Source organism: Oncorhynchus keta, chromosome 14 (assembly GCF_023373465.1).
Source record: "Oncorhynchus keta strain PuntledgeMale-10-30-2019 chromosome 14, Oket_V2, whole genome shotgun sequence".
Taxonomy (NCBI): domain Eukaryota; kingdom Metazoa; phylum Chordata; class Actinopteri; order Salmoniformes; family Salmonidae; genus Oncorhynchus; species Oncorhynchus keta.
Window position 1 is genome coordinate 21,878,435 of NC_068434.1, and position 25,161 is coordinate 21,903,595.

The 25,161-nt window shown below is 44.9% G+C and overlaps 1 protein-coding gene across 10 annotated transcripts in view; it reads left to right on the forward strand.

The window, feature by feature from the left end:
• Positions 1 to 23,818, forward strand: part of LOC118392981 (cell surface hyaluronidase-like) — a 45,740-nt gene extending 21,922 nt beyond the window's left edge. For all 10 annotated transcript variants that reach the window (XM_035785078.2, XM_035785080.2, XM_052461298.1 and 7 more), the window contains 17 exons: positions 795 to 1,004; positions 1,425 to 1,630; positions 5,767 to 5,836; positions 6,806 to 6,934; positions 10,024 to 10,112; positions 10,678 to 10,809; positions 11,201 to 11,236; positions 11,362 to 11,517; positions 17,956 to 18,133; positions 19,536 to 19,751; positions 19,872 to 20,083; positions 20,326 to 20,508; positions 20,729 to 20,951; positions 21,077 to 21,178; positions 21,450 to 21,595; positions 21,912 to 22,018; positions 22,239 to 23,818. In XM_035785078.2, the coding sequence (XP_035640971.1) occupies positions 795 to 1,004; positions 1,425 to 1,630; positions 5,767 to 5,836; positions 6,806 to 6,934; positions 10,024 to 10,112; positions 10,678 to 10,809; positions 11,201 to 11,236; positions 11,362 to 11,517; positions 17,956 to 18,133; positions 19,536 to 19,751; positions 19,872 to 20,083; positions 20,326 to 20,508; positions 20,729 to 20,951; positions 21,077 to 21,178; positions 21,450 to 21,595; positions 21,912 to 22,018; positions 22,239 to 22,432 (2,589 nt within the window). In that variant the 3' untranslated portion in view covers positions 22,433 to 23,818. The remainder of the gene's footprint in view (positions 1 to 794; positions 1,005 to 1,424; positions 1,631 to 5,766; positions 5,837 to 6,805; positions 6,935 to 10,023; positions 10,113 to 10,677; positions 10,810 to 11,200; positions 11,237 to 11,361; positions 11,518 to 17,955; positions 18,134 to 19,535; positions 19,752 to 19,871; positions 20,084 to 20,325; positions 20,509 to 20,728; positions 20,952 to 21,076; positions 21,179 to 21,449; positions 21,596 to 21,911; positions 22,019 to 22,238) is intronic.
• Positions 23,819 to 25,161: the final 1,343 nt, after the last annotated feature.

The following is a 25,161-nucleotide window of genomic DNA, read 5'->3' on the forward strand; positions in this document are numbered from 1 at the left end:
ATTTTCCCTGTATAATGTGTTACATACTCATGCTCTCTTCTGATAAATACATAATAACATTCCTTGCCTTATGTAAAAGCAGCCCCTTTGCAGTAAATGGAAAAAAACTTGTTTATTGACTGTAGAGAGTTCTGTCCAAGTGTAGTGTGTGTGTGAGAGAGTTTGGGTGAGTGAATGAGTGAGTTACAGTTAGCTTGAGGGATTGGCCAATATCTCCTTAACACAAAACAGGCAATGTGGAAAAGGCCATATACCTAAGAAAGACCTCCCTGAGTTTACTGCATGTTTTTGTGTCTATTTGCTCATTAGGTCATATTTGTGTGTGTGTCTCTCTCTCTAGCATTGTTTGTGCTCAGATCATCTCAGTTGTTGCATGATGTTCCATTCATCAATAGATGTAACTGTAAAATAGAGCCACCAATAGATCAGCAGAACCAGAGTAATATGATGCAACACAACACAAGACAGCACTCCACAAGACAGCACTCCACAAGACAGCACTCCACAAGACAGCACTCCACAAGACAGCACTCCACAAGACAGCACTCCACAAGACAGCACTCCACAAGACAGCACTCCACAAGACAGCACTCCACAAGACAGCACACAGCACAACACACCACACCACACAGCACAGTACAACACACCGCACACCACAGCACAGCACAATACACCACACCGCACAACACACCACAGCACAGCACAGCACAGCACAGCACAGCACAGCACACAACACAGCACAGTACAACACAGCTTATTCTCTCTCTCTCTCTCTCTACCCCATTTCTCCTCAGATATTTGGGAACTTCACTTCGGTGCACCTGTCCCACGTGGAGCTGAGGAACATGGGGCAGCAGGAGCAGGGCCGCTACCCGGTCCACTTCCACCGCTGTGGGGATGTTGACTGGCGAGGGGGCTACCGGGAACCAGCCTACGTGGACGGCCTCTCCATCCACCACTCCTTCTCCCGCTGCATCACCATCCACGCCACCAATGGCCTGCTGGTGTGTGTGCTGTATGTGTGTGAACGTGTGTGTCAGGGCTGGGGTCAATTATAATTGAAGGCAGTCAATTCAGGAAGTGATTTTAATTATTGTTTTTATTAAAAAGAAAATACTTTTGAAAAACTTCTCAGTTTATTGATTTATCATTGAAAATAGATGTAATTTAAGTTTACTTCATGAATTGACTGTCTTTATTTCGAATTGACTCCAGCCCTGGTGTGTGTGTATGTGCCGTATGTGTGATAAAACTTGGGGAAATGATGACCATATGACGCCAGTCATGAAATAAATGAATGTCAAATGCGCTGAGAAAGTGAATCGACCATCATTCAGATAACATGATGCAGTAACTCCAAGCTGCTTTCCTGCTCTGCTCCTGTCATTGGTGTGTAGCGTTGCCCAAATGTTTCTCCTCTCCAGGTGAAGGACACTGTAGGCTATGACACCCTGGGTCACTGTTTCTTCCTGGAGGACGGGATGGAGCAGAGGAACACGTTCTTCCACAACCTGGGTTTGGTGACCCGACCAGGAACACTCCTGCCCACCGACCGCAACGAGACCATGTGCACCAGCATCCGAGACAAAGTGTATAAGAACTATACACCTTCGCCGAGCATGGAGTGCAAGTAAGACACAGGAAATACTTGTCTGGCCGAGAAAGAGTAAACTTTGACAGAGGGGAAATTAGAGGAACAGAATGAAAGTGAAAAGAGGCAGAAATGAGGAAAAAATATAGCTCAAGAAGAAGAGTAATGGAAGTAAGGGGTGTGGTGTGTCAGGTTTTACTGGGTTGGACAGGCCTACTGTGGGGTGTGGTGTGTCAGGTTTTACTGGGTTGGACAGGCCTACTGTGGGGTGTGGTGTGTCAGGTTTTACTGGGTTGGACAGGCCTACTGTGGGGTGTGGTGTGTCAGGTTTTACTGGGTTGGACAGGCCTACTGTGGGGTGTGGTGTGTCAGGTTTTACTGGGTTGGACAGGCCTACTGTGGGGTGTGGTGTGTCAGGTTTTACTGGGTTGGACAGGCCTACTGTGGGGTGTGGTGTGTCAGGTTTTACTGGGTTGGACAGGCCTACTGTGGGGTGTGGTGTGTCAGGTTTTACTGGGTTGGACAGGCCTACTGTGGGGTGTGGTGTGTCAGGTTTTACTGGGTTGGACAGGCCTACTGTGGGGTGTGGTGTGTCAGGTTTTACTGGGTTGGACAGGCCTATTGTGGGGTGTGGTGTGTCAGGTTTTACTGGGTTGGACAGGCCTACTGTGGGGTGTGGTGTGTGTCAGGTTTTACTGGGTTGGACAGGCCTACTGTGGGGTGTGGTGTGTCAGGTTTTACTGGGTTGGACAGGCCTACTGTGGGGTGTGGTGTGTCAGGTTTTACTGGGTTGGACAGGCCTACTGTGGGGTGTGGTGTGTGTCAGGTTTTACTGGGTTGGACAGGCCTACTGTGGGGTGTGGTGTGCCAGGTTTTACTGGGTTGGACAGGCCTACTGTGGGGTGTGGTGTGTCAGGTTTTACTGGGTTGGACAGGCCTACTGTGGGGTGTGGTGTGTCAGGTTTTACTGGGTTGGACAGGCCTACTGTGGGGTGTGGTGTGCCAGGTTTTACTGGGTTGGACAGGCCTACTGTGGGGTGTGGTGTGTCAGGTTTTACTGGGTTGGACAGGCCTACTGTGGGGTGTGGTGTGTCAGGTTTTACTGGGTTGGACAGGCCTACTGTGGGGTGTGGTGTGTCAGGTTTTACTGGGTTGGACAGGCCTACTGTGGGGTGTGGTGTGCCAGGTTTTACTGGGTTGGACAGGCCTACTGTGGGGTGTGGTGTGCCAGGTTTTACTGGGTTGGACAGGCCTACTGTGGGGTGTGGTGTGCCAGGTTTTACTGGGTTGGACAGGCCTACTGTGGGGTGTGGTGTGTCAGGTTTTACTGGGTTGGACAGGCCTACTGTGGGGTGTGGTGTGTCAGGTTTTACTGGGTTGGACAGGCCTACTGTGGGGTGTGGTGTGTCAGGTTTTACTGGGTTGGACAGGCCTACTGTGGGGTGTGGTGTGTCAGGTTTTACTGGGTTGGACAGGCCTATTGTGGGGTGTGGTGTGTGTCAGGTTTTACTGGGTTGGACAGGCCTACTGTGGGGTGTGGTGTGTCAGGTTTTACTGGGTTGGACAGGCCTATTGTGGGGTGTGGTGTGTGTCAGGTTTTACTGGGTTGGACAGGCCTACTGTGGGGTGTGGTGTGTCAGGTTTTACTGGGTTGGACAGGCCTACTGTGGGGTGTGGTGTGCCAGGTTTTACTGGGTTGGACAGGCCTACTGTGGGGTGTGGTGTGCCAGGTTTTACTGGGTTGGACAGGCCTACTGTGGGGTGTGGTGTGCCAGGTTTTACTGGGTTGGACAGGCCTACTGTGGGGTGTGGTGTGCCAGGTTTTACTGGGTTGGACAGGCCTACTGTGGGGTGTGGTGTGCCAGGTTTTACTGGGTTGGACAGGCCTACTGTGGGGTGTGGTGTGTCAGGTTTTACTGGGTTGGACAGGCCTACTGTGGGGTGTGGTGTGCCAGGTTTTACTGGGTTGGACAGGCCTACTGTGGGGTGTGGTGTGTCAGGTTTTACTGGGTTGGACAGGCCTACTGTGGGGTGTGGTGTGCCAGGTTTTACTGGGTTGGACAGGCCTACTGTGGGGTGTGGTGTGTCAGGTTTTACTGGGTTGGACAGGCCTACTGTGGGGTGTGGTGTGCCAGGTTTTACTGGGTTGGACAGGCCTACTGTGGGGTGGGGTGTGGTGTGCCAGGTTTTACTGGGTTGGACAGGCCTACTGTGGGGTGTGGTGTGCCAGGTTTTACTGGGTTGGACAGGCCTACTGTGGGGTGTGGTGTGTCAGGTTTTACTGGGTTGGACAGGCCTACTGTGGGGTGTGGTGTGCCAGGTTTTACTGGGTTGGACAGGCCTACTGTGGGGTGTGGTGTGTCAGGTTTTACTGGGTTGGACAGGCCTACTGTGGGGTGTGGTGTGCCAGGTTTTACTGGGTTGGACAGGCCTACTGTGGAGTGTGGTGTGTCAGGTTTTACTGGGTTGGACAGGCCTACTGTGGGGTGTGGTGTGCGAGGTTTTACTGGGTTGGACAGGCCTACTGTGGGGTGTGGTGTGCCAGGTTTTACTGGGTTGGACAGGCCTACTGTGGGGTGTGGTGTGTCAGGTTTTACTGGGTTGGACAGGCCTACTGTGGGGTGTGGTGTGTGTCAGGTTTTACTGGGTTGGACAGGCCTACTGTGGGGTGTGGTGTGTCAGGTTTTACTGGGTTGGACAGGCCTACTGTGGGGTGTGGTGTGTGTCAGGTTTTACTGGGTTGGACAGGCCTACTGTGGGGTGTGGTGTGTCAGGTTTTACTGGGTTGGACAGGCCTACTGTGGGGTGTGGTGTGTCAGGTTTTACTGGGTTGGACAGGCCTACTGTGGGGTGTGGTGTGTCAGGTTTTACTGGGTTGGACAGGCCTACTGTGGGGTGTGGTGTGTCAGGTTTTACTGGGTTGGACAGGCCTACTGTGGGGTGTGGTGTGTCAGGTTTTACTGGGTTGGACAGGCCTACTGTGGGGTGTGGTGTGCCAGGTTTTACTGGGTTGGACAGGCCTACTGTGGGGTGTGGTGTGTCAGGTTTTACTGGGTTGGACAGGCCTACTGTGGGGTGTGGTGTGTCAGGTTTTACTGGGTTGGACAGGCCTACTGTGGGGTGTGGTGTGCCAGGTTTTACTGGGTTGGACAGGCCTACTGTGGGGTGTGGTGTGTCAGGTTTTACTGGGTTGGACAGGCCTATTGTGGGGTGTGGTGTGTCAGGTTTTACTGGGTTGGACAGGCCTACTGTGGGGTGTGGTGTGTCAGGTTTTACTGGGTTGGACAGGCCTATTGTGGGGTGTGGTGTGTCAGGTTTTACTGGGTTGGACAGGCCTACTGTGGGGTGTGGTGTGTCAGGTTTTACTGGGTTGGACAGGCCTACTGTGGGGTGTGGTGTGTGTCAGGTTTTACTGGGTTGGACAGGCCTACTGTGGGGTGTGGTGTGTCAGGTTTTACTGGGTTGGACAGGCCTACTGTGGGGTGTGGTGTGTCAGGTTTTACTGGGTTGGACAGGCCTACTGTGGGGTGTGTGTGTGTCCCAGGTTTTACTGGGTTGGACAGGCCTATTGTGGGGTGTGGTGTGTCAGGTTTTACTGGGTTGGACAGGCCTACTGTGGGGTGTGGTGTGTCAGGTTTTACTGGGTTGGACAGGCCTACTGTGGGGTGTGGTGTGTCAGGTTTTACTGGGTTGGACAGGCCTACTGTGGGGTGTGGTGTGTCAGGTTTTACTGGGTTGGACAGGCCTACTGTGGGGTGTGGTGTGTCAGGTTTTACTGGGTTGGACAGGCCAACCTTGAGAGAAGACAAAGGGTTCATGTCCTCTGTGTGAGAGTGATAGGGCCGTCTTTTCCCTGCAAAATCAACCACACCGCTGCATGAGATGTATTTCTGTTTCTGGAGAGGTTGAAAAGGAGGTCTGTTTGGGGAGCAGCAGGCGCTGTTTTTGGAGGACTGTGTGTGTGTGTGTGTGTGTGTGTGTGTGTGTTGGCAGAACCGTCCCTGGACAGGATTTATATGGGAGAGGTGAATTATTCCATGGATAACAGGAGTCACTGTTCTTATTAAATGAATAGATCCTGATATTAACAATCAGTTAGCCTGGAGACACCTCTAATGCCCTTTCATCCTCCCTGTGTGTCTGTCTGTCTGCTCGGTGTGTGTGTGTTGTTTTAGGGCAGTGTCTACGTTCTGGATCGCCAATCCCAATAATAACCTCATAAGCAACGCTGCTGCTGGCTCCCAGGTATGACTGTAATAAGCATCTCTGCCTACCAACAAAACAACACTGTTTAATAATGAATGAATAAAGATCAGCAGGGGACTGAGACTGTACATCTGGTGAGCCCCCCCCAGCTTTAAGGTTTAGCCACTCATAAGGATCTAAGGCTGTGGCTTACCGGTTCATCTCATGTGATGAGGTGATAAATCTGGGGAGATATTGGGTTCTTACTTTTACATCAACAGCAATAAATGATGGCTTCAACCAGGAGATAAAGTTCAACATCAAGACCTTACTGTTCTAGTTCAAGCACAATTGTATCAATGTGCCTGTGCATTATACTCAATGACAGTACTCTCACTGTGCAATACTCAATGACAGTACTCTCACTGTGCAATACTCAATGACAGTACTCTCACTGTGCAATACTCAATGACAGTACTCTCTCTGTGCAGTTCTCTCTCTCTCCCTTTTCATAGCCGAGCATTCAGAGTTCGAGACAGCAGGTATGAGAGAGAGAGAGAGAGAAATCTCTCATACCTGCTGTCTCGAACTCTGAATGCTCGGCTATGAAAAGCAAACTGACATTTACTCCTGAGGTGCTGACTTGTTGCACCCTCTATTATCACGTTGATTATTGTTTGACACCGCTGGTCATCTATGAACATTTTAACATTTTGTAGAACGATCTGGCCTTAATGGCCATGTACTCTTATAATCTCCACCGGGCACAGCCAGAAGAGGACTGGCCACTCCTCAGAGCCTGGTTCCTCTAGGTTTCTTCCTAGGTTCCTGTCTTTCTAGGGAGCTTTTCCTAGCCGCGTGCTTTTACATCTGCATTGCTTGCTCTTAGGGGTTTTAGACTGGGTTTCTGTATAAACGCTTTGTGACATCTACTGATGTAAAAAGAGCTTCTAAATACATGTGATTGATTATTACTCCAGGACCATTATTATTTTTCACTCCATTCACCCCCCCCATGTCATCCTAAAGGATGCTGGGATATGGTATGTGTTCCACAGCTCATCCACAGGGGACTCCCATGGGCTGTTTCCAGAGACCCGGGCAGAACTGACCCCTCTGGGGATCTTCTACAACAACCGTGTGCACTCCAACTTTAAGGTACCACTCACTGGCAGCACTGTGTAAAAGACAAAAACACTGTGGTTCTGTGTGGCTCAGCTGGTAAAAGCATGGCGCTAACAACACCGAGGTCTTGGCTTTAAATTCCCGCAGGGATCACATACACAACGTAGTAAGGGCTCTTCCAATTGTCTGATTTCTTCCACATACAGGATGCCAGCTCTCACTCAAAACCTGACACATGCATGCATCCTTTTCATCCATGCCAAACTTAGTGCAAAACCACGCCCACGAGAAACATAGCAACATTAAAAGCTGCACTGATTGGTCAGAGTTCGGTTGTTTCCTGTGACGAAGCAAAGGTGCGCGAGAGAAGGAGGAACGTTAGAGATGGAATCCCCACCAAAACAAAACATTTCCACCCATACTTGCATTTTCCCGAATTGCCATTGATTCACTATTACTGACAATCATGTAATGTTAGTTTTCTACAGAGTCACATGTTTCTTTCCTTTCGTTTAGCTCATTTCAAACGATGCTGTGAAACTGCTCGTCTCCCGCAGTCAGTGGCATGGCAGGCACAAGGGAACGTCCAAACTCTGACCAATCAGCATGGCTTTGAATGTTGCTAGGTTACCAGTGGGCATGGTTTTGCACCAAGTTTGGCATGGATAATACAGGATCGATGTCCCCACCGCGGGATGGTTGAGCTAATGTAGGCTAATGTGATTAGCATGAGGTTGTAAGCAACAAGCTTAAATTCTTGTTAATCTAACTGCACTGTTCAATTTACAGTAGCTATTACAGTGAAAGAATACCATGCTATTGTTTGAGGAGAGTGCACAATTATGTACCTGTATTATGAACTTGTATTAATAAACCAATTAGGCACATTTGGGCAGTTTTGATACAACAGCTATGCAACAGCTATGCGTTAGACTAGTAACAGAAAGGTTGCAAGTTCAAATCCCCGAGCTGTCGTTCTGCTCCTGAACAAGGCAGTTAACCCACTGTTCCTAGGCCATCATTGAAAATAAGAATTTGTTCTTAAAACTGACTTGCCTAGTTAAATAAAGGTAAAATAAAAAATGGTTAGTTGGATCAGTCTAAAACATTGCACATATACTGCTGCCATCTAGTGGCCAAAATCTAAATTGCACCTGGGCTAGAATAATACATTATGGCCTTTCTCTTACATTTCAAAGATGATGGTACAAACAAAATACAAAAAAATGCATGCCTTTTTCTTTGTATTTTCTCTTACTTTTCTCTTAATAGCAAAATTAGGTTAGGTGAACTGGGAGCCCATTGCCCACAAGTGCCTCTCTCATAAGGAGTGAGCTTACAGTCTCAAGACTGCTTCAGTTATACACTACTGGTCAAACGTTTTAGAACAGCTACTCCTTCAAGGGTTTTTCTTTATTTTTACTATTTTCCACATTGTAGAATAATAGTGAAGACATCAAAACTATAAAATAACACATATGGATCATGTAGTAACCAAAAAACAAATCAAAATATATTTTATATTTGAGATTCTTCAAATAGCCACCCTTTGCCTTGATGACCAGCTTCACCTAGAATGCTTTTACAACAGTCTTGAAGGAGTTCCCACATATTCTGAGGACTTGTTGGCTGCTTTTCCTTCACTCTGCGATCCGACTCACTCCAAACCATATCAATTTGGATCAATTTGGATGAGGTCGGGGGATTGTGGAGGCCAGGTCATCTGATGCAGCACTCCATCACAGCCTGGAGGTGTGTTGGGTCATTGTCCTGTTGAAAAACAAATGATAGTCCCACTAATCCCAAACCAGATGGGATGGCGTATCGCTGCAGAATGCTGTGGTAGCCATGCTGGTTAAGTGTGCCTTGAATTCTACAACAAAATCACAGACAGTGTCACCAGCAACACATCCCCACACCATAACACCTCCTCCTCCATGCTTTACGGTGGGAAATACACATGCGGGGATCATCTGTTCACCCACACCTCGTCTCACAAAGACACGTCGATTAGAACCAAAAATGTCCAATTTGGACTCCAGACCAAAGGCCAAATTTCCACCGGTCTAATGTCCATTGATCGTGTTTCTTGGCCCAAGCAAGTCTCTTCTTCGCATTGGTGTCCTTTAGCAGTGGTTTCTTTGCAGAAATACAACCATGAAGGCCTGATTCACACAGTCTCCTCTGAACAGTTGATGTTGAGATGTGTCTGTTACTTGAACTCTGAAGCATTTATTTGGGCTGTAATTTCTGAGGTGCAGTTAACTCTAATGAACTTATCCTCTGCAGCAGAGGTAACTCTGGGTCTTCCATTCCTGTGGCGGTCCTCATGAGAGCCAGTTTCATCATAGCACTTGATGGTTTTTGCAACTGCACTTGAAGAATCTTTCAAAGTTCTTGAAATGTTCCGGATTGACTGACCTTCATGTCTTAAAGTAATGATGGACTGTCATTTCTCTTTGCTTATTTGAGCTGTTCTTGCCATAATATGGACTTGGTCTTTTGCCATAATATGGACTTAGCCTTATTTGGTAAAAGACCATCTTCCAACCCTACCTTGTCGCAACACAACTGATTGGCTCAAACACATTAATAATTAAAGAAATTCCACAACTTAACTTTTAAGAAGGCACACCTAGTAATTAAAATGCATTCCAGGTGACTACCTCATGAAGCTGGTTGAGAGAATGCCAAGAGTGTGCAAAGCTGTTATCAAGGCAAAGGGTGGCTGTTTGAAGAAGCTCAAATATCAAATATATTTTGATTTGTTTAACACTTTTGGTTACCACATGATCCCATATATGTGTTATTTCATAGTTTTGATGTCTTCACTATTATTCTACAATGTAGAAAATAGCAAAAATATAGAAAACCCTTGAATGAATAGGTGTTCTAAAACTTTTGACCGGTAGTGTATACCTATGGTATATACACAGTCTCATTACATTGCATTCACACTTGAACTGCACATTACACACTACACTCTTATATCCCGTACATTTGACAATATATCTATTTTACAGAGTTGCCACTGTGTGCTATTACGACACTCTCATGCAAAATATGTAAAACTGTCCGACTCCTTTATGACCATAGTTCCCATACCTGTTTGTGTTACCCAGGCTGGGCTCTTCATTGATAAAGGTGTGAAGACCACCAATGCCAGTGCTGCAGACCCCCGGGAGTACCTGTGTCTGGACAACAACGCCAGGTAAGAATACAGGTCAAACTACATTGCATTTACAATTAAATTTCGACATGCAGGGATCATCAATCATTTGGATCAATCATTGTCTATATATTTACTTGGTCTAGTAGGCTGTGGTTTAGTTAGTATCTATCTCTACAGCACTTACTGTAGATGGTATGTAGTTTATATGGTATGGTCTGTACTGTACTTTGATAGCCTGTACTGGTCGGTACTCTCCTTGTACAGTAGTCTGGAGGGTCTGGCAGGTTTGTGTTTACAGACAAAACAAGGCTCCAATCTGCACCAGTCTGTCCAAATACAAGCCTCTTCTTCAACAGATAAAAAGAAAATAGCTTAGGCCATCTAAGACCACTGCTTACGCTGTGTGTGTTTGTTTGTCTGTGTGCGTAGTGTTTGTCTGTGTGCATAGTGTTTGTCTGTGTGTGTTTGTCTGTGTGCGTAGTGTTTGTCTGTGCATAGTGTTTGTCTGTGTGTATTTTCTAAGAGTATGTGTATCTGTGTGTCAGAGAGAAAGATCAAGAGTGTGTGTGTTTCTATACTCATATTACACATGGGTCTGTTTCAGGTTCCGTCCACATGAGAATGCAGACCCAAACCGTCCCAGGGTGGCTGCTCTCATCGACACACTCATCGCCTTTAAGAACAATGACCTCGGAGCCTGGATACGAGGCGGTGACATTACCATTCAGAACTCTGGGTGAGTGCTGTGATGTCATCTCATTGAGCCCATGAATGTGGTTACTGTATCCTTGTTCATCAATGTGCTGTGCAGTAGTCACATGTCATCGCTTCTGTCTTCGATGTCCCTGTATGATTTACACAGAGAAAAGTGTCTCAGAAGTGACTCAGGTTTTACTGTAGCAACTTGCATTAGAATTAGTAGCTAGCATGCTAAGCTAACATGTTATCAAGTGGCCATCTCGGATGTGGCAAAGGGCCAGGACTTCCTATTTCTCAGTCCTCAATTCTATGGATGACATTGAACTGGTGACTCCTACACTTCTGGGTTAGCCCTACTCAGTGGAGCTCTCACACAGTGCACGTCTACAATGCAGAATGAATGATACGTTCATTCTCTCTGGTTATAGATTTGCAGACAATGGGGTGGGACTCTCCTTTGCGAGGTATGTACCAAGGCTCCTGTGTCTGTTTCTACACCTGTGTTTCTGTCTGTACATTCCTAACACACCCACTACACATACACTTATGCTCAAAAACACATCCTGTCCCTTTCCTCTCCCTCTGTCAGTGACGGTAGTTATCCCAAGGACGAGGGTTCCAGTCAGGAAGTGACTCAGTCTCTGTTTGTGGGAGAGAGCCGGAACCGTGGCTTCAACGGAGGCCAGAACAAGTACTGGGGCCAGGGAGGAGCAGACGGCAAGATGAGGACACTACCCAGGAACAGGTGTGTGTGTGTGTTCGTGTGTGTGTGTGTGTGCGTGTATGTTCTCGTGTGTGTGCACGCGTGTGAAAAATACTGTAATAAAAAATTGCAGATAGTGTTGGAGAGGTGCATTGCTCTTGTAGGGGAAGTACTGCTTTGACTAACTTCCTGTAATAGGATAAATGTTTTTTTAATGTTTCTATCACTTCTGTGTTTCCTGAGAACCAATTTCCTCCATCCGCGTCGTAAGCCTCCTTTGATAAACAGTGACTGAAAGGAAAAAAATAATCAAAGCGTTGCTTACAGTGACCAATGAGAAATTATAGACTGAGAAACAGTCACAGTCACGGCGAGCACTTGCCGAAGAGCACTCGGATCAGGGACAGGGAGCAGGCTGTAACCCACCCACAGTCAGAGAGACCGTCCTCAGGTTCGGGTTCATTAAGGTATGCAATGGAAAACATTTTTCAGTAGAAAAAAAGAGAGCATTGAACGTTTATTGGGATGTGTCTTGTCCTTGAGGAAGAACTGAGCGATTTCCGTTAGCTGCAAAGTCAAAATTGGCTATATGTAAAAGAATTCATGAGAACAAAAATGTGCTTTTTGGTCTTAATATAAGATTAGGGTTAGGCATTATTGTTCAATTTTCATCTAAAATGTCATACCCAAATCTAACTACCAGTAGCTCAGGCCCTGAAGCAAGGATATGCATATTCTTGGTTCTATTTGAAAGGAAACACCTTGAAGTTTGTGGAAATGTGAATTGAATGTAGGAGAATATAAACACAACAGATCTGGTAGAAGAAAATACAAAGAAAAAAAACAACTGTTTTTTTTCTTTTTTTCTACCACCATCTTTGAAATGCAACAGAAAGGTCCCCAACCTAGCCATCACTCTGGTTGTAATTCTTATGGTGTCCACAAGATGGCAGCAGTGTATGTGGAAATTTTCCGACAGATTCAGACCTACATGACATTTAGTGTGAAGTCACCCAGGTACATTTGGGCAAATCGTGAAGGAGACATTTACATTCACATTACATTTTTCTGTAAGAATATCGTCAAATCTGTATACTTGGACTTTGATTGAGCTTTTCCAATATTAGTAGCCATATTATAAGTTCAACATTTGCAAAACACCCAGTTTCCATAACTTCATAACTCTCCATATTCTTATAATTTTTGTCCAAAAGGAAAAGGCTTGATGTCGTACAAGGTTAGCAGCAACATTGTGTGACAGATACTGGTTTTCTGCATACTACCGTAAAGCCCAGCTCATTGGTTATTTAGCTAGCTTTGTTTGACCCCAATTAGGTGCTTATTTGACAAAGTTACAGTCAATCAAGTGAAGACCGCCCTCGTCATCGGCGTGCCATAAAGGCGTCGCTCTCTGACCAAATTTGGTGTCCTATAGGATATACTACACACCTAATGATATAGTGAAGTCTGGTTACATTCTAGGATCTCGGAGGAATACATACGAACGTGATTTGACTAGTTGAAACAAAGTTTAGGGTTAGATTTTCACAGATTCCTTTCTTTGCAAATTGGACGAGTGGAAATACAAAATCGATTGTGCATGCTATATGGACCTTTTTACGATATGAAAAATGATTTTATCTAACAAAACGACACTTCATGTTATCTCTGGGACCCTTTCGATGATAAATCAGAGCAAGATTTCAGAATGTAAGTACACATTTCACCTTCAGAGGTGAATTTATCAAACCTGTCGCGGTGAAAAAAGTGTATTGTTGTTAGGAGCTCTCAAACAATAGCATGGCATTTGTAAATGCCATGCTACTGTAAATTGGACAGTGCAGTTATATTAACAAGAATTTAAGCTTTCAGTCGATATACGACACATAAAATCTGCGACCGTGACACAAGGCGCTGCATGATTTACAACAAAAAAGTAAGAAACATTTGTTAAATAAACTAAAGGAAAAATAGTAACACAATACAATAACAAGGCTATATACAAGGTGTACTGGTACTGAGTCAATTTGCAGGGGTATGGGTTAGTTGAGGTAATTGATGTAATATGTACATGTAGTTCGGGGTAAAGTGACTATGCATAGATAATAAACAGAATAGGAGCAGCGTATGTGAAGAAATGTGTGTGTGTGTGTGTGTGTGTGAAATATGTGTGAGTGTGTGGTTAGAGTCCAGTGAGTGTACATCAAGCCTGTGCAGGAGACTCGGTGCAAAAATATATATAAAAAATACGATTAAAAAAGGGGGTCAATGAAAATAGTCTGTGTAGCCATTTGATTAACTGTCTTATGGCTTGGGTGTAGAAGCTGTTAAGGAGCCTTTTATAGAGGTCCTGGATGGCAGGAAGCTCATCCCCAGTGATGTACTCCAAGATCCAGTTGCAGAGGAAGGTGTTCAGTCCCAGGGTCCTTCGCTTAGTGAACTTGGAGGGCACTATGTTGTTGAATGCTGATCTGTAGTCAATGAACAGCATTCTCAAGTAGGTGTTCCTTGTATCCAGCTGGGAAAGGGCCGTGTGGAGTGCAATAGAGATTGCGTTATCTGTAGATCTGTTAGGGTGGTATGCTAATTGGAGGGAGCCATGACCGGCCTTTCAAAGCATTTCATGGCCGCAGATGTGAGTGCTACGAGGCGGTAGTCATCTAGGCAGGTTACCTCAGTGTTCTTGGCCACAGGGACTATGGTTGTCTGCTTGAAACATGTAGGTATTACAGACTGGGTCAGGGAGAGGTTGAAGATGTCAGTGCCAGCTCTTCAGCGAATGCTCCGAGTACGCGTCCTGGTAATCACTCTGGCCCTGCGGCCTTGTGAATGTTTAACCTTTAACGTTGTCCCCCCGCTGGACGGTTGAGCTAACGTAGGCTAATGTGATTAGCATGAGGTTGTAAGTAACAAGAACATTTCCCACGACATAGACATATCTGATATGGGCAGAAAGCTTAAATTCTTTTTAATCTGGGTTTGCACGAAGTTTGGCGTGGATAATACAGATTCAGTGCCCCCCCCGCAGGATGGTTGAACTACCGTAGGCTAATGTGATTTACATGAGGTTGTAAGCAACAAGCTTAAATTCTTGTTAATCTAACTGCACTGTCCAATTTACAGTAGCTATTACAGTGAAAGAATACCAGGCTATTGTTTGAGGAGAGTGCACAATTATGAAAATGTATTAATAAACCAAATAGGGACATTTGGGCAGTCTTAATACAACATTTTGAACAGATATGCAGTGGTTCATTGGATCAGTCTAAAACTTGATACATACACTGCTGCCATCTAGTGGCCAAAATCTAAATTGTGGCTGGGCTAGAATAATACATTATGGCCTTACTCTTGGCTTCTGGTTGGGATATGTACGTATGTTCACTGTAGGGACGGCGTCGTAGATGCATGTATTAATGAAGCCGGTAACTGATGTGGTATACTCCACAATGCCATCGGATGAATCCCGGAACATATTCCAGTATGTGCTAGCGAGACGGTACTGTAGCTTAGCATCCACTTCTGTGTTGAGCGCATCACTGGTACTTCCTGTTTGAATTTTTGCTTGTAAGCAGGAATCAGGAGGATAGAGTTATGATCAGATTTGCCAAATAGAGGGTGAGAGGGAGCTTTGTACACTTCTGTGTGTGTGGAGTAAAGGTGATCTAGAGTTTGTTTCCCCCCTCTGGTTGCACATGTGACATGCTGATAAAAATGAGGTAGAACAGATTTCAGTTTTCCTACATTAAAGTCCCCAGCCACTAAGAGCGCCGCCTCTGAATGAGTATTTTCTTGTTTGCTTATGGCCTTATACAGCTTGTTTAGTGCGGTCTTAGTGCCAGCATCGGTGTGTGGTGGATAATAGACAGCTATGAAGAATAGTGTTGTCTACAGCTTACCATGAGGCACTCTAACTCAGGTGAACAAAACCTTGAGACTTTCTTAATATAAGAGATTGCACACAAGCTGTTGTTGACAAAGACACACCACCCTCCCTGATCTTTCCGGAGGAGGCTGCTGTTCTGTCTTGCCGATGCACGGAAAACACAGCTAACTGTATATTATCCATGTCCTTGTTCAGCTACGACTTGATGAAACAGGATATTACCGTTTTTAATGTCCCATTGATAGGATAGTCTCGAACGGAGCTCATCCAGTTTATTCTCAAGTGATTGTATGTTTGCCAGTATAATGGAGGGTAAAGGCGGATTATCCACTCGCTGACGCAGTCTCGCCAGGCATCCGGCTCTACGACCTCTGTAACAACGTCTCCTCTTCATATGAATAACAGGGATTTGGGCCTGGTCCGGGAGGAGCAGTATATCCTTTACTTACGACTCATTAAAGAAAAAATATTATCCAGTTCAAGGTGAGAAATCGCTGTTCTGATGTCCAGAAGCTTTTTTCGGTCATAAGAAACGATGGCAGAAACATTATGTTCAAAAAAGTTCAAAACAGCACCCAAAAAAACACAATTGGTAAGGAGCCTGTATGACAGGTTGGTATATCAGAGTTGAGGGTTTGGTCACACTTTAAACAAACTACAACTTAGAAAGGAATTAAAGAACATTTATAAAGTCTCCATAAGCACTAAGTTATTGCTTACAAAATTATTTATAAGCAAAGTCATACTACATAAAGGGTGATATAAAGTTCCTAACATCTGGTGCTTTGCATATCCCCTTCTCTGGCAGCTCCCTCTTTGGAGGCTGTAAAACGTGGTAACAGCTAATTGCCGCATGCCCTGATTTCTCCAACTGCTCCCTCATTCATGATGGCCCTGTCATCCCTCTCTGGCCTTTTTACACACTTCCTGACCACACTAACGGTTAGATGTTTGGTCACAGCCAGGCTTTTCAGAGTGAGACAAAACAACATATCCTTCTGTTATCTAGTTAGACTTATATGACTGTTTTTCCCCGCTGATGAGACAACAAGCTGATGTAACGGATGTGAAACGGCTAGCTTAGTTAGCGGTGTGCGCTAAATAGCGTTTCAATCGGTTACGTCACTTGCTCTGAGACCTTTAAGTAGTAGTTCCCCTTGCTCTGCAAGAGCCGTGGCTTTTGTGGAGCGATGGGTAACGATGCTTCGAGGGTGACTGTTGTTGATGTGTGCAGAAGGTCCCTGGTTCGCGCCCGGGTATGGGCGAGGGGACGGTTTAAAATTATACTGTTACATTGATGCTGTTGACCCGGATTACTGGTTGCTGCGGAAAAAGGAGGAAGGTCAAAAGGGGGGTGAGTGTAACGGATGTGAAACGGCTAGCTTAGTTAGCGGTGTGCGCTAAATAGCGTTTCAATCGGTTACATCACTTGCTCTGAGACCTTGAAGTAGTAGTTCCCCTTGCTCTGCAAGGGCCGCGGCTTTTGTGGAGCGATGGGTAACGATGCTTCGAGGGTGACTGTTGTCGTTGTGTGCAGAAGGTCCCTGGTTCGCGCCCGGGTATGGGCGAGGGGACGGTTTAAAATTATACTGTTACACTGATAAGACAACAAGCTGATGAAGCTAGCAATAGGCCTAATGTTTCTCTCCGGTGTTATAAATAGCTATACACTGAATGTACAAAACATTAAGAACACCTTCCTAATATTGAGTTGCAGTTGACTCAGAACAGGGCAGCACGGCTGGCCCTTAAAAGTACACGGAGAGCTAACATTAATGACATGCATGTCAATCTTTCATGGCTCAAAGTGGAAGAGAGATGGACTTCATGACCTCTTGTTTTTTGAAAGAGGTGTTGACAAGCTGAATGTACGGACACCCATGCATACCCCACAAGACATGACAACAGAGGTCTCTTCAAAGTCCAGAACAGACTATGGGAGACGCACAGTACTACATAGAGCCATGACTACATGGTACTATTCCACATCAGGTAACTGATGCAAGCAGTAGAATCAGATTTTAAAAAACAAAGAAAAAATACATCTCATGGAACGACAGGGACTGTGAAGAGACACAGACACATGGACACACATGCACTGTGATATTGTTGTATAGTGGTATCAAACGTTTTTTTAAATTTTAGATATGTAGTAGTGTAATAATGTTATATGATGTACTGTTTTATCTTTTGATTTGATTTAATGTAATGTAAGTGCTTTATGTTTGGATCCCAGGAGGAGTAGCTGCTGCCTTGTCCTGCCCATTCACACTCTGAATGGCACACATACACAATCCATGTCTTAATTGTATCAAGGATTAAAAATCCTTCTTTAACCTGTCTCCTCCCCTTCATCTACACTGATTGTAGTGGATTTAACAAGTGACATCAATAAGGGATAATAGCTTTAATCTGGATTCACCTGGTCAGTCTGTCATGGAAAGAGCAGGTATTCTTAATGTTTTGTACAGTCAGTGTAGATGCTCTGGATCAGCTGATGCTGTCTTGAACGTAACGTGACTTGTTTTGTTTGTGTTAGCTCGGTGTGACTCCAGTCATGTTTGTTGTGTGACTCTCATACGGATTTGTTAAAGGACGTTCCCGATCCGCGGCTTCCAGATCTATGACGGTCCTGTGCGGATCACTCAGAGCACATTCCGAAATTACATCCCGACAAAGGAACGTTTCACCAGCGCGGTGGGCTTCAACCTAAAGAACACCTGGCAGCTCACACCACGCAACAACCTGTCCAAGCTCAGCTTCCAGCCCACTGTGAGTAGCCATCACATCACTCCACCTTTCTTCCTAGAAGTGCACACTCATTCTCTGACCCTCATGCATTGAAAAGCATTGGATTGGTGTAGGTATGGTGTAGGGAGTTTGCCATATTCCTTAGACCAATCCTTTCCTTTTAAATCCACGAGGGGGAGTTTACGATTGCACACTTCAGGAGAAGGGCCATTGCCTCGTCTCTGTTGTTCTCAAATACTGACGTAATAATGATGTTACAAACAAAAAGTCTGATAAGAAAAATTTGTGCAATTCTATCCATTTTGCCATCGGGTTTTGTACTATGTATTTAAATAATATGTTCTAATATTTCTACTACTGTACATTGCATTTTAGTTACACTGTTTCTACACACTGCTTATGTATTTTTATAAACTGTTTTTTTTTACATAGCCCACCCTATATCATTCTTAGTAGATTAATCTGGTGTATATACATATAGATTGCATTACTGTTATGTGCTATTCGGATTGGATTCGTTCTGACATTTCAAGATAAAAAAATGGTATTATTTGTGTATATGTTTGACATTTTACTGCATTGTTTGGAGCTAGTAGCATAAGCATTTATCTTCATCTGCTATAACATCTTCTACACCGTGTATGTGACCAATAAACTTATATTTGATATGATTTGATAAAGGTCACTGACTGAAACATTAGTGTCTATGGAGTTTTCCTTTGCCAAATCAGGCAAAATAACCATCTGAAACCTCCGTCTGCTTGTTTGCACATGGTCATGATTCCATTCTGATGGGCCTAGTTTAGTTTTTGTGCCACTTGTGTTTACATTGAAAGCTTTGATTTGGAAGTGCAGGGATAAGACACTGTTTTCCTGCATGCACTCTTTCCCTCTGCCTGTTTCCTTTTGGCCGTTGGTTCAGTCTTATCTGTTGGAAAAATCTCTATTGTCCTGGAACACAGCAGAGAGCTGAGTTACTGAGTTGGAATTTTACTGGAACCTGTGGTTGGGTGGAGACCCCATGCTGAGAGATGGGGAGAGCGAAGGGGAGGTTCTGGATGAAAGTCATTCTGAATTGGAGAGCCCTCTAGTGTCGGATGTGGTGACAAGCTTGACTCAACTTTTCAAGCTTGACTAAACTCAAAATGTCCCTTTTCAAAATGGCTTTCAAGGACTTTTGTTGAACGCTCATCACTGACACCTGGGTTGAATTCATTAGGAACGTTTTGCTACAGTCTATATTAATGAATACGACCATAATATACATTCAGCTCAACTCTCAAATACTATTGACCTATAAGATCAAAGTTAGGAAACCTGCACACCAAATTGCGCATCATCACTTTTTAGGCCATACATATCTTTGTAAGTCACTGGTTGTGTTTTGTCATGTCTGTCTTTTAAAACCTATTGTTTGTGACAGGTGGGTCTGAGGGCATTCTTCGGGCGTCCGGGCCAGTGGTTCGATGAGAATGATCTGGACGGGGATAAGAACTCCATCTTCCATGACGTGGACGGCTCTGTGACGGGCTACAGGGACACGTATGTAGGCAGAGCAGACAACTACCTGATCCGTCACCCCGGCTGTGTCAACATCACCCAGTGGAACGGAGTGGTCTGCAGTGGCACCTACTCTCAGGTATGGATGGGACAGTGGCCCTAATGCCTATCACCAGTGACTTTATTCACTGCTTAGGATATACACTGCATAGAATTGACCAAACTATTACTCTATCATTTTCTAATGCGTGTCCTCCAGGTGTATATCCAGACTCAGGGAGCTTCCAGCCTCAGTCTGTCCATCAGTAGAGATGACTACCCTGAGGCTCCTCTGGTGCTGAGGGGTATTAACAGCCAAGGGGCGCTGTCTCAGCAGTACCAGCCTATCCTCATGATGAGCAAGAGCTACACCCTGCATTGGAACGGTCCGGCTCCCAGAGAGATTGTCCTTTCCCTCATTAACTTCAACCAGTGAGTGGAACACTGGGACTGATGAGTGTGTGTGTCTTTTAAGGTGGTTGGTCTGGGTGTTTGTCCACATTGAAACTGGTCTTGGTCTCGTTCCGGTCTCGATACACAGGATTTGTGTCATGAGGTCTCTGGTTTTTCTGCTGTGTGTTTGAATGTGTGTGCTATAAGAGGATGTGTTTGTCAGTTTGTAAGACAGATCTCTAACCTTCATTGTCACCTTTTGACTCCTCCTTTCTCTCCAGAGGTGACTGGGTGCTGGTGGGTCTCTGCTACCCGTCCGACACCACCTTCCAGGTCATGGCTGACATCAACGACCGCCAGAGTAACATCTTCGATGACATCAGCGACTATGGGCCTGTGTTCTCCCTCGCTGAACTGGAGAAGAGGCTGCTGGAGAGGAAGTATTTCTTTGACCGCAGTGTGGGGTGAGAGTCACTATACCCTAATGTCTCTATCCATATGGCTATATCTACTGTACCTCTCTCTCCCTCTAGAATTTTTACTTAGTCTCCTATTGACTTCAATAGTATGACTAAGTAACATTTTTAAGTGAGCATTTTGCTTAAGTTGGGATTCACCCCTCTGTCTGTCTCGCTCTCCTTCATCACTCTCTCTCAATTAACACCGGCCTCTCTCCTCTCCCAGCTTGCTGTGGCTGTATTTGCGGGCGAGGCAGGGGCGCAATGGCCACAGTTACTGCTCGGTTAAGGGTTGCGAGAGAGTGAAGGTGATGGCCACCACGTCGTCCTCCAAACTGACTTGTAACTGCACGGCCAAGGCCTACCCCAAATACACCAAGACTCCCTCGGCAGTGGTCCCCATGCCCACCCTCAGCAACCAACCATGCAAGGACTGTGGGGCCTCCCAGGTTAGCCTGGTAGTCCACCACACTGTCTTTGTTCCATTAGTATGCAATTCTATTGGAAAAGGAATGAGCTCATGTTGTGCTGTCTGACATAAAAGCCCTGCATTAATCTGTGTGTTTTCTGGTAGCTGGTGTTTTCCAGTGACCCGTGGAACTCCTACCTCCAAACTCAGATCAAATCGCTCAGCAGCAAGGAGCAGCAGACTGGAGACACACAATCCTTTATCACTGTGAGTGCCACAGGTTTAAATATAACACAGTATTACATTAGAGAATAGTGTCCCGGTGCCACAGTGTGCATAATGAGTGTTTGCATGTTGTTGGTGTGCTGTTGTTTAACTTTCATCAAACGGCCATTATAAATGTTTATGAATGAAATACTAATTTATGAATACACTATTGATCAATACAAAAGCACCACCCATATTTTGAATCGGTTTGTGGTTGTAGGATGCCAGCTGTATCTCTTACCCACTTTTCTACAACGTCTTCTTCTCTCAGGTGAACAGTGAGACATTCTCCTTCACAGAGCCAGGCCTCTTCCTGGTCTCTGTTGATGCCTGCTCTGGAAAAGTCACAAATAAGAGATTTTTCTCCAAAATGGACTCCAAAATGGAGGAGTATCTTAAAACTGGATTACCAAAGAGGTGAGGGGGAAGAATTAGGCCCTTGCTGGAACTCGATTGGTGGTCTGATTGGTGGTCTGTTGCAGACCTGGGTTCAAATACTATTTTAAATCTTTCAAATACTTTGAGCATTGCTTTAGTCAACCTGGAGTGCCAGTTCGGTGGGGTTTGCGCTTTTGGCACTTTTCTATTGGTTTCATTGCAACAAGGTGCATTTAAGAGAATTGTAAGAGGTAGCATTTCTTCGTCTGGTAGAAGTACTATCATTTTGATCAGAGGTGTTTGACTTGATGGGAAAATCGATGAATCATAATTGCTTATATTTTCTCATGACTAGGTCAATAGTGCTTCTGGGAACGCGAGGGCAGCCCGATGGCTTGGTCAGTGTTGCACGATATCTGGTCCCCCTGGGAATGACTAAGGCAGCAGATCTGCAGAGTAAAGGTAGGTGTCACTCTCAAATGGTTCCCTGTTGCGGGTGCTATTACTGTAGGCCAGGTCTGGTTTTTCTATCCAATTCTCTGTTCCTCGTTATTGTTGTTTTCCTCTTTTCTTCCTGCTGTCTCTCCAACTATGTATTTTCTCTGCGATTTATACCTTTTCTTCTTTCTCTGCTCACCTCATTACAGTATTTTCCACATGACACTTTGTGTTTCTCTCACAGAGAGCCTGGTGTTTTGGGGGTTCCAGGGTGGCTCTGCCCCCCCTCCGTGGGCCTCCATCCTGGTTGGGCAGGGTGAGGAGGGGCTGGGGCTGCAGGAGCGCTACCTCCCCCTGGGCCTGGAGGCCTATGGCTGCACACAGACCAGCACACGCAGAGACCTGGAGCTACTGAGGACCGCCACAGGACCACAATGACAAATGTAAACACAATTTAACCAAAACACAACCAACCAGCGAATGAATGTGAACTGCTGAACTTTTATTTATTATTTTATTGGCAAATATGTTTAATAATTTGGGGGGTAATTTACTGTGTGTGTGTGTGTGTGTGTGTGTGTGTGTGTGTGTGTGTGTGTGTGTGTGTGTGTGTGTGTGTGTGTGTGTGTGTGTGTGTTATATTTGACTGGGAATCAATGGGGATGGACCCATAATGGAATTATAAGAGCAAATTAACAAAGTAAGTAACCACATCAAACTTGTGTGGTCTGACACTTGTATCAGTTACCTGATGGGTTGTAGGTTCAGGCCAGCGATCGACCTGTCTGCTGCTCACCACGTCCATAGATGAAACACATAATTTAGAAGAAGACTGAATTAGCAAATCAAAGGAAAAACTGTCTGTTTCCTCACTTCTTTTTTTCTGCAGTTTTTGCATGTCCCTGGAGGCATTTTGTTCAGCAACTAGATCTGTTAAGGGCAGCTGTATCTTAATGAAAACATTTTGTATTAGATTCCGTTGAGATTGTTGTATTTCCAACAAACCTTTTTTCCCCAGGATGTGTCCTTTTTTGTTCCATATTTATTTGATCTCTACACAGTGACACTTTCCCCTAGGGCTGGTTACGCATGCAGCAGAGATGGTTTGTTTCTCTTTTGCTTCTCATTATCTTACCATTGAAACTGCATTTCCAACTAATTTACCTTTTAGTATGGTCATGTATGTTGTTAATTAAGTATAAATGCCAAAAGTATGTGTTACGGGGGGACATTTTACAAGGTAAATCTGGCCTTGAAACAAACACAGACTAGTAGTCCATAACAAAACCATGGCTCACTGTACCTCTGTGGTCTCAGCAGGTGATTTGAAAAGGGGCTCCCCCACTGTGCCGGCGATTAGTGACTTTCTGTATGTGATTGGGTGCATTCATTTTAGCTCGCCCGGTGAAGATTTCACTTTAAGATCTAAGAAATGGTCAAGAATTTGCCAACTCTGCCTACCCAGTGCCCTGGACGAGTTAAAATTAATACAACCATTGTGAGAGAGCCTCTGAAGAGAAGGACCTGCTTTTCAACCACTGTTCTGTTGTAAATAAGATGTTTTTTTGTTATGCAAACGCTTTTAAGATGCACACTCCAAATTGAGCACTTTGAATAGGGTTGAGTATTGAGGGATGTTGAGAAGCTGTCTGTATACTGTGAGAGTGCCTTTCAATTTGCTGTGAGTTGTATTTGAAATGTTAAATCAATATACTCATGAGAGTTTATTTCTTTAATCAAACCTTTATATTTGAATTCTCACATCCTCAGTGCTCTTCTGAAATTGCAGAGATGATAACTTTGTGATAAAGTGTCCTGTCATCATTGTCTTGTCATTATTTTAGCTGATGTATTCAACAAAATCAAGGATGCCTCTAGGATGACTTAATGTTATGCACAAAGGAATCAGATTACTGAAATCTCTGATCTAGCCTATGAGACTAATGGGGCAGCTGTATGGTCGACTTGGGTTATAGTGGGCAAGAAAGTTTAGGTAGGGAGACGATCAAGAACAGTGCATTTCTAATGATGTACTTGCTACTTGACAATCTTACCACTTGAGGGCAGGCTTGTTCTAATAGTTAGGAAGTCTTATCTAACCGAAACCATGCCATCAATCTGTAACATGAGTTTTCATGCTACAGATGTAATATGAAACTCCTATGAGAACTGACCTAAAGACTTAATGTGTCATTGTTCAAAACAGTATTCTGAACCTTATTGAAGGAGAGAGGAATAAACATAGTAGAGGGGGCTTGAACCCACATCGTCAGCGCTACCACTACACCGTTGAAATCAATACGTTCACAACTCAAGTCATTTGACCTGGCTGGCCTGGTCATGGCTGCAACTCTATATACTTAATTTGTGATTGATGTTCAAGCATTTATTCAAGCTCTTAACCAGAGTGATTTACAGTAAGTAGTGAATACATAAACTTTTGTACTGGTTCCCTGTGGGAATCGAATCCACAACCCCAGCGGTGTAAGCACCAGGCTCTATCAACTGAGCCACACAGGAGCTGTGCTAATACTGTTTTTGTTGTTGTTGAATAGAGACAAAGAGTTCAATCTAGCGTCAAATGGCCTTTTTGTCACGTAACACGTAACTCATTCGTAACTTCTTTCCGCCCACGCGCATAGCTACATAATTTAGCGCGAACCTCCGATTGCGGATAAATCTGAGCACTGAATTTTGGCCCATTCCTCCTGACAGAGCTGGTGTAACTGAGTCAGGTTTGTAGGCCTCCTTGCTCGCACACACCTTTTCAGTTCTGCCCACAAATATTCTATAGGATTGAGGTCAGGTCTTTGTGATGGCCACTCCAATACCTTGACTTTGTTGTTCTTAAGCCATTTTGCCACAGCTTTGCAAGTATGCTTGGGATCATTGTCCATTTGGAAGACCCATTTGCGACCAAGCTTTAACTTTCTGACTGATGTCTTGAGATGTTGCTTCAATATATTGACATACTTTTCCTCCTTCATGATGCCATCTATTTTGTGAAGAGCACCAGTCCCTCCTGCAGCAAAGCACCCACGCAACATGATGCTACCACTCTCGTGCTTCACGGTTGGGATGGTGTTCTTCGGCTTGCAAGCCTCCCCCTTTTTCCTACAAACATAACAATGGTTATTATGGCTAAACAGTTCTATTTTGTTTCATCA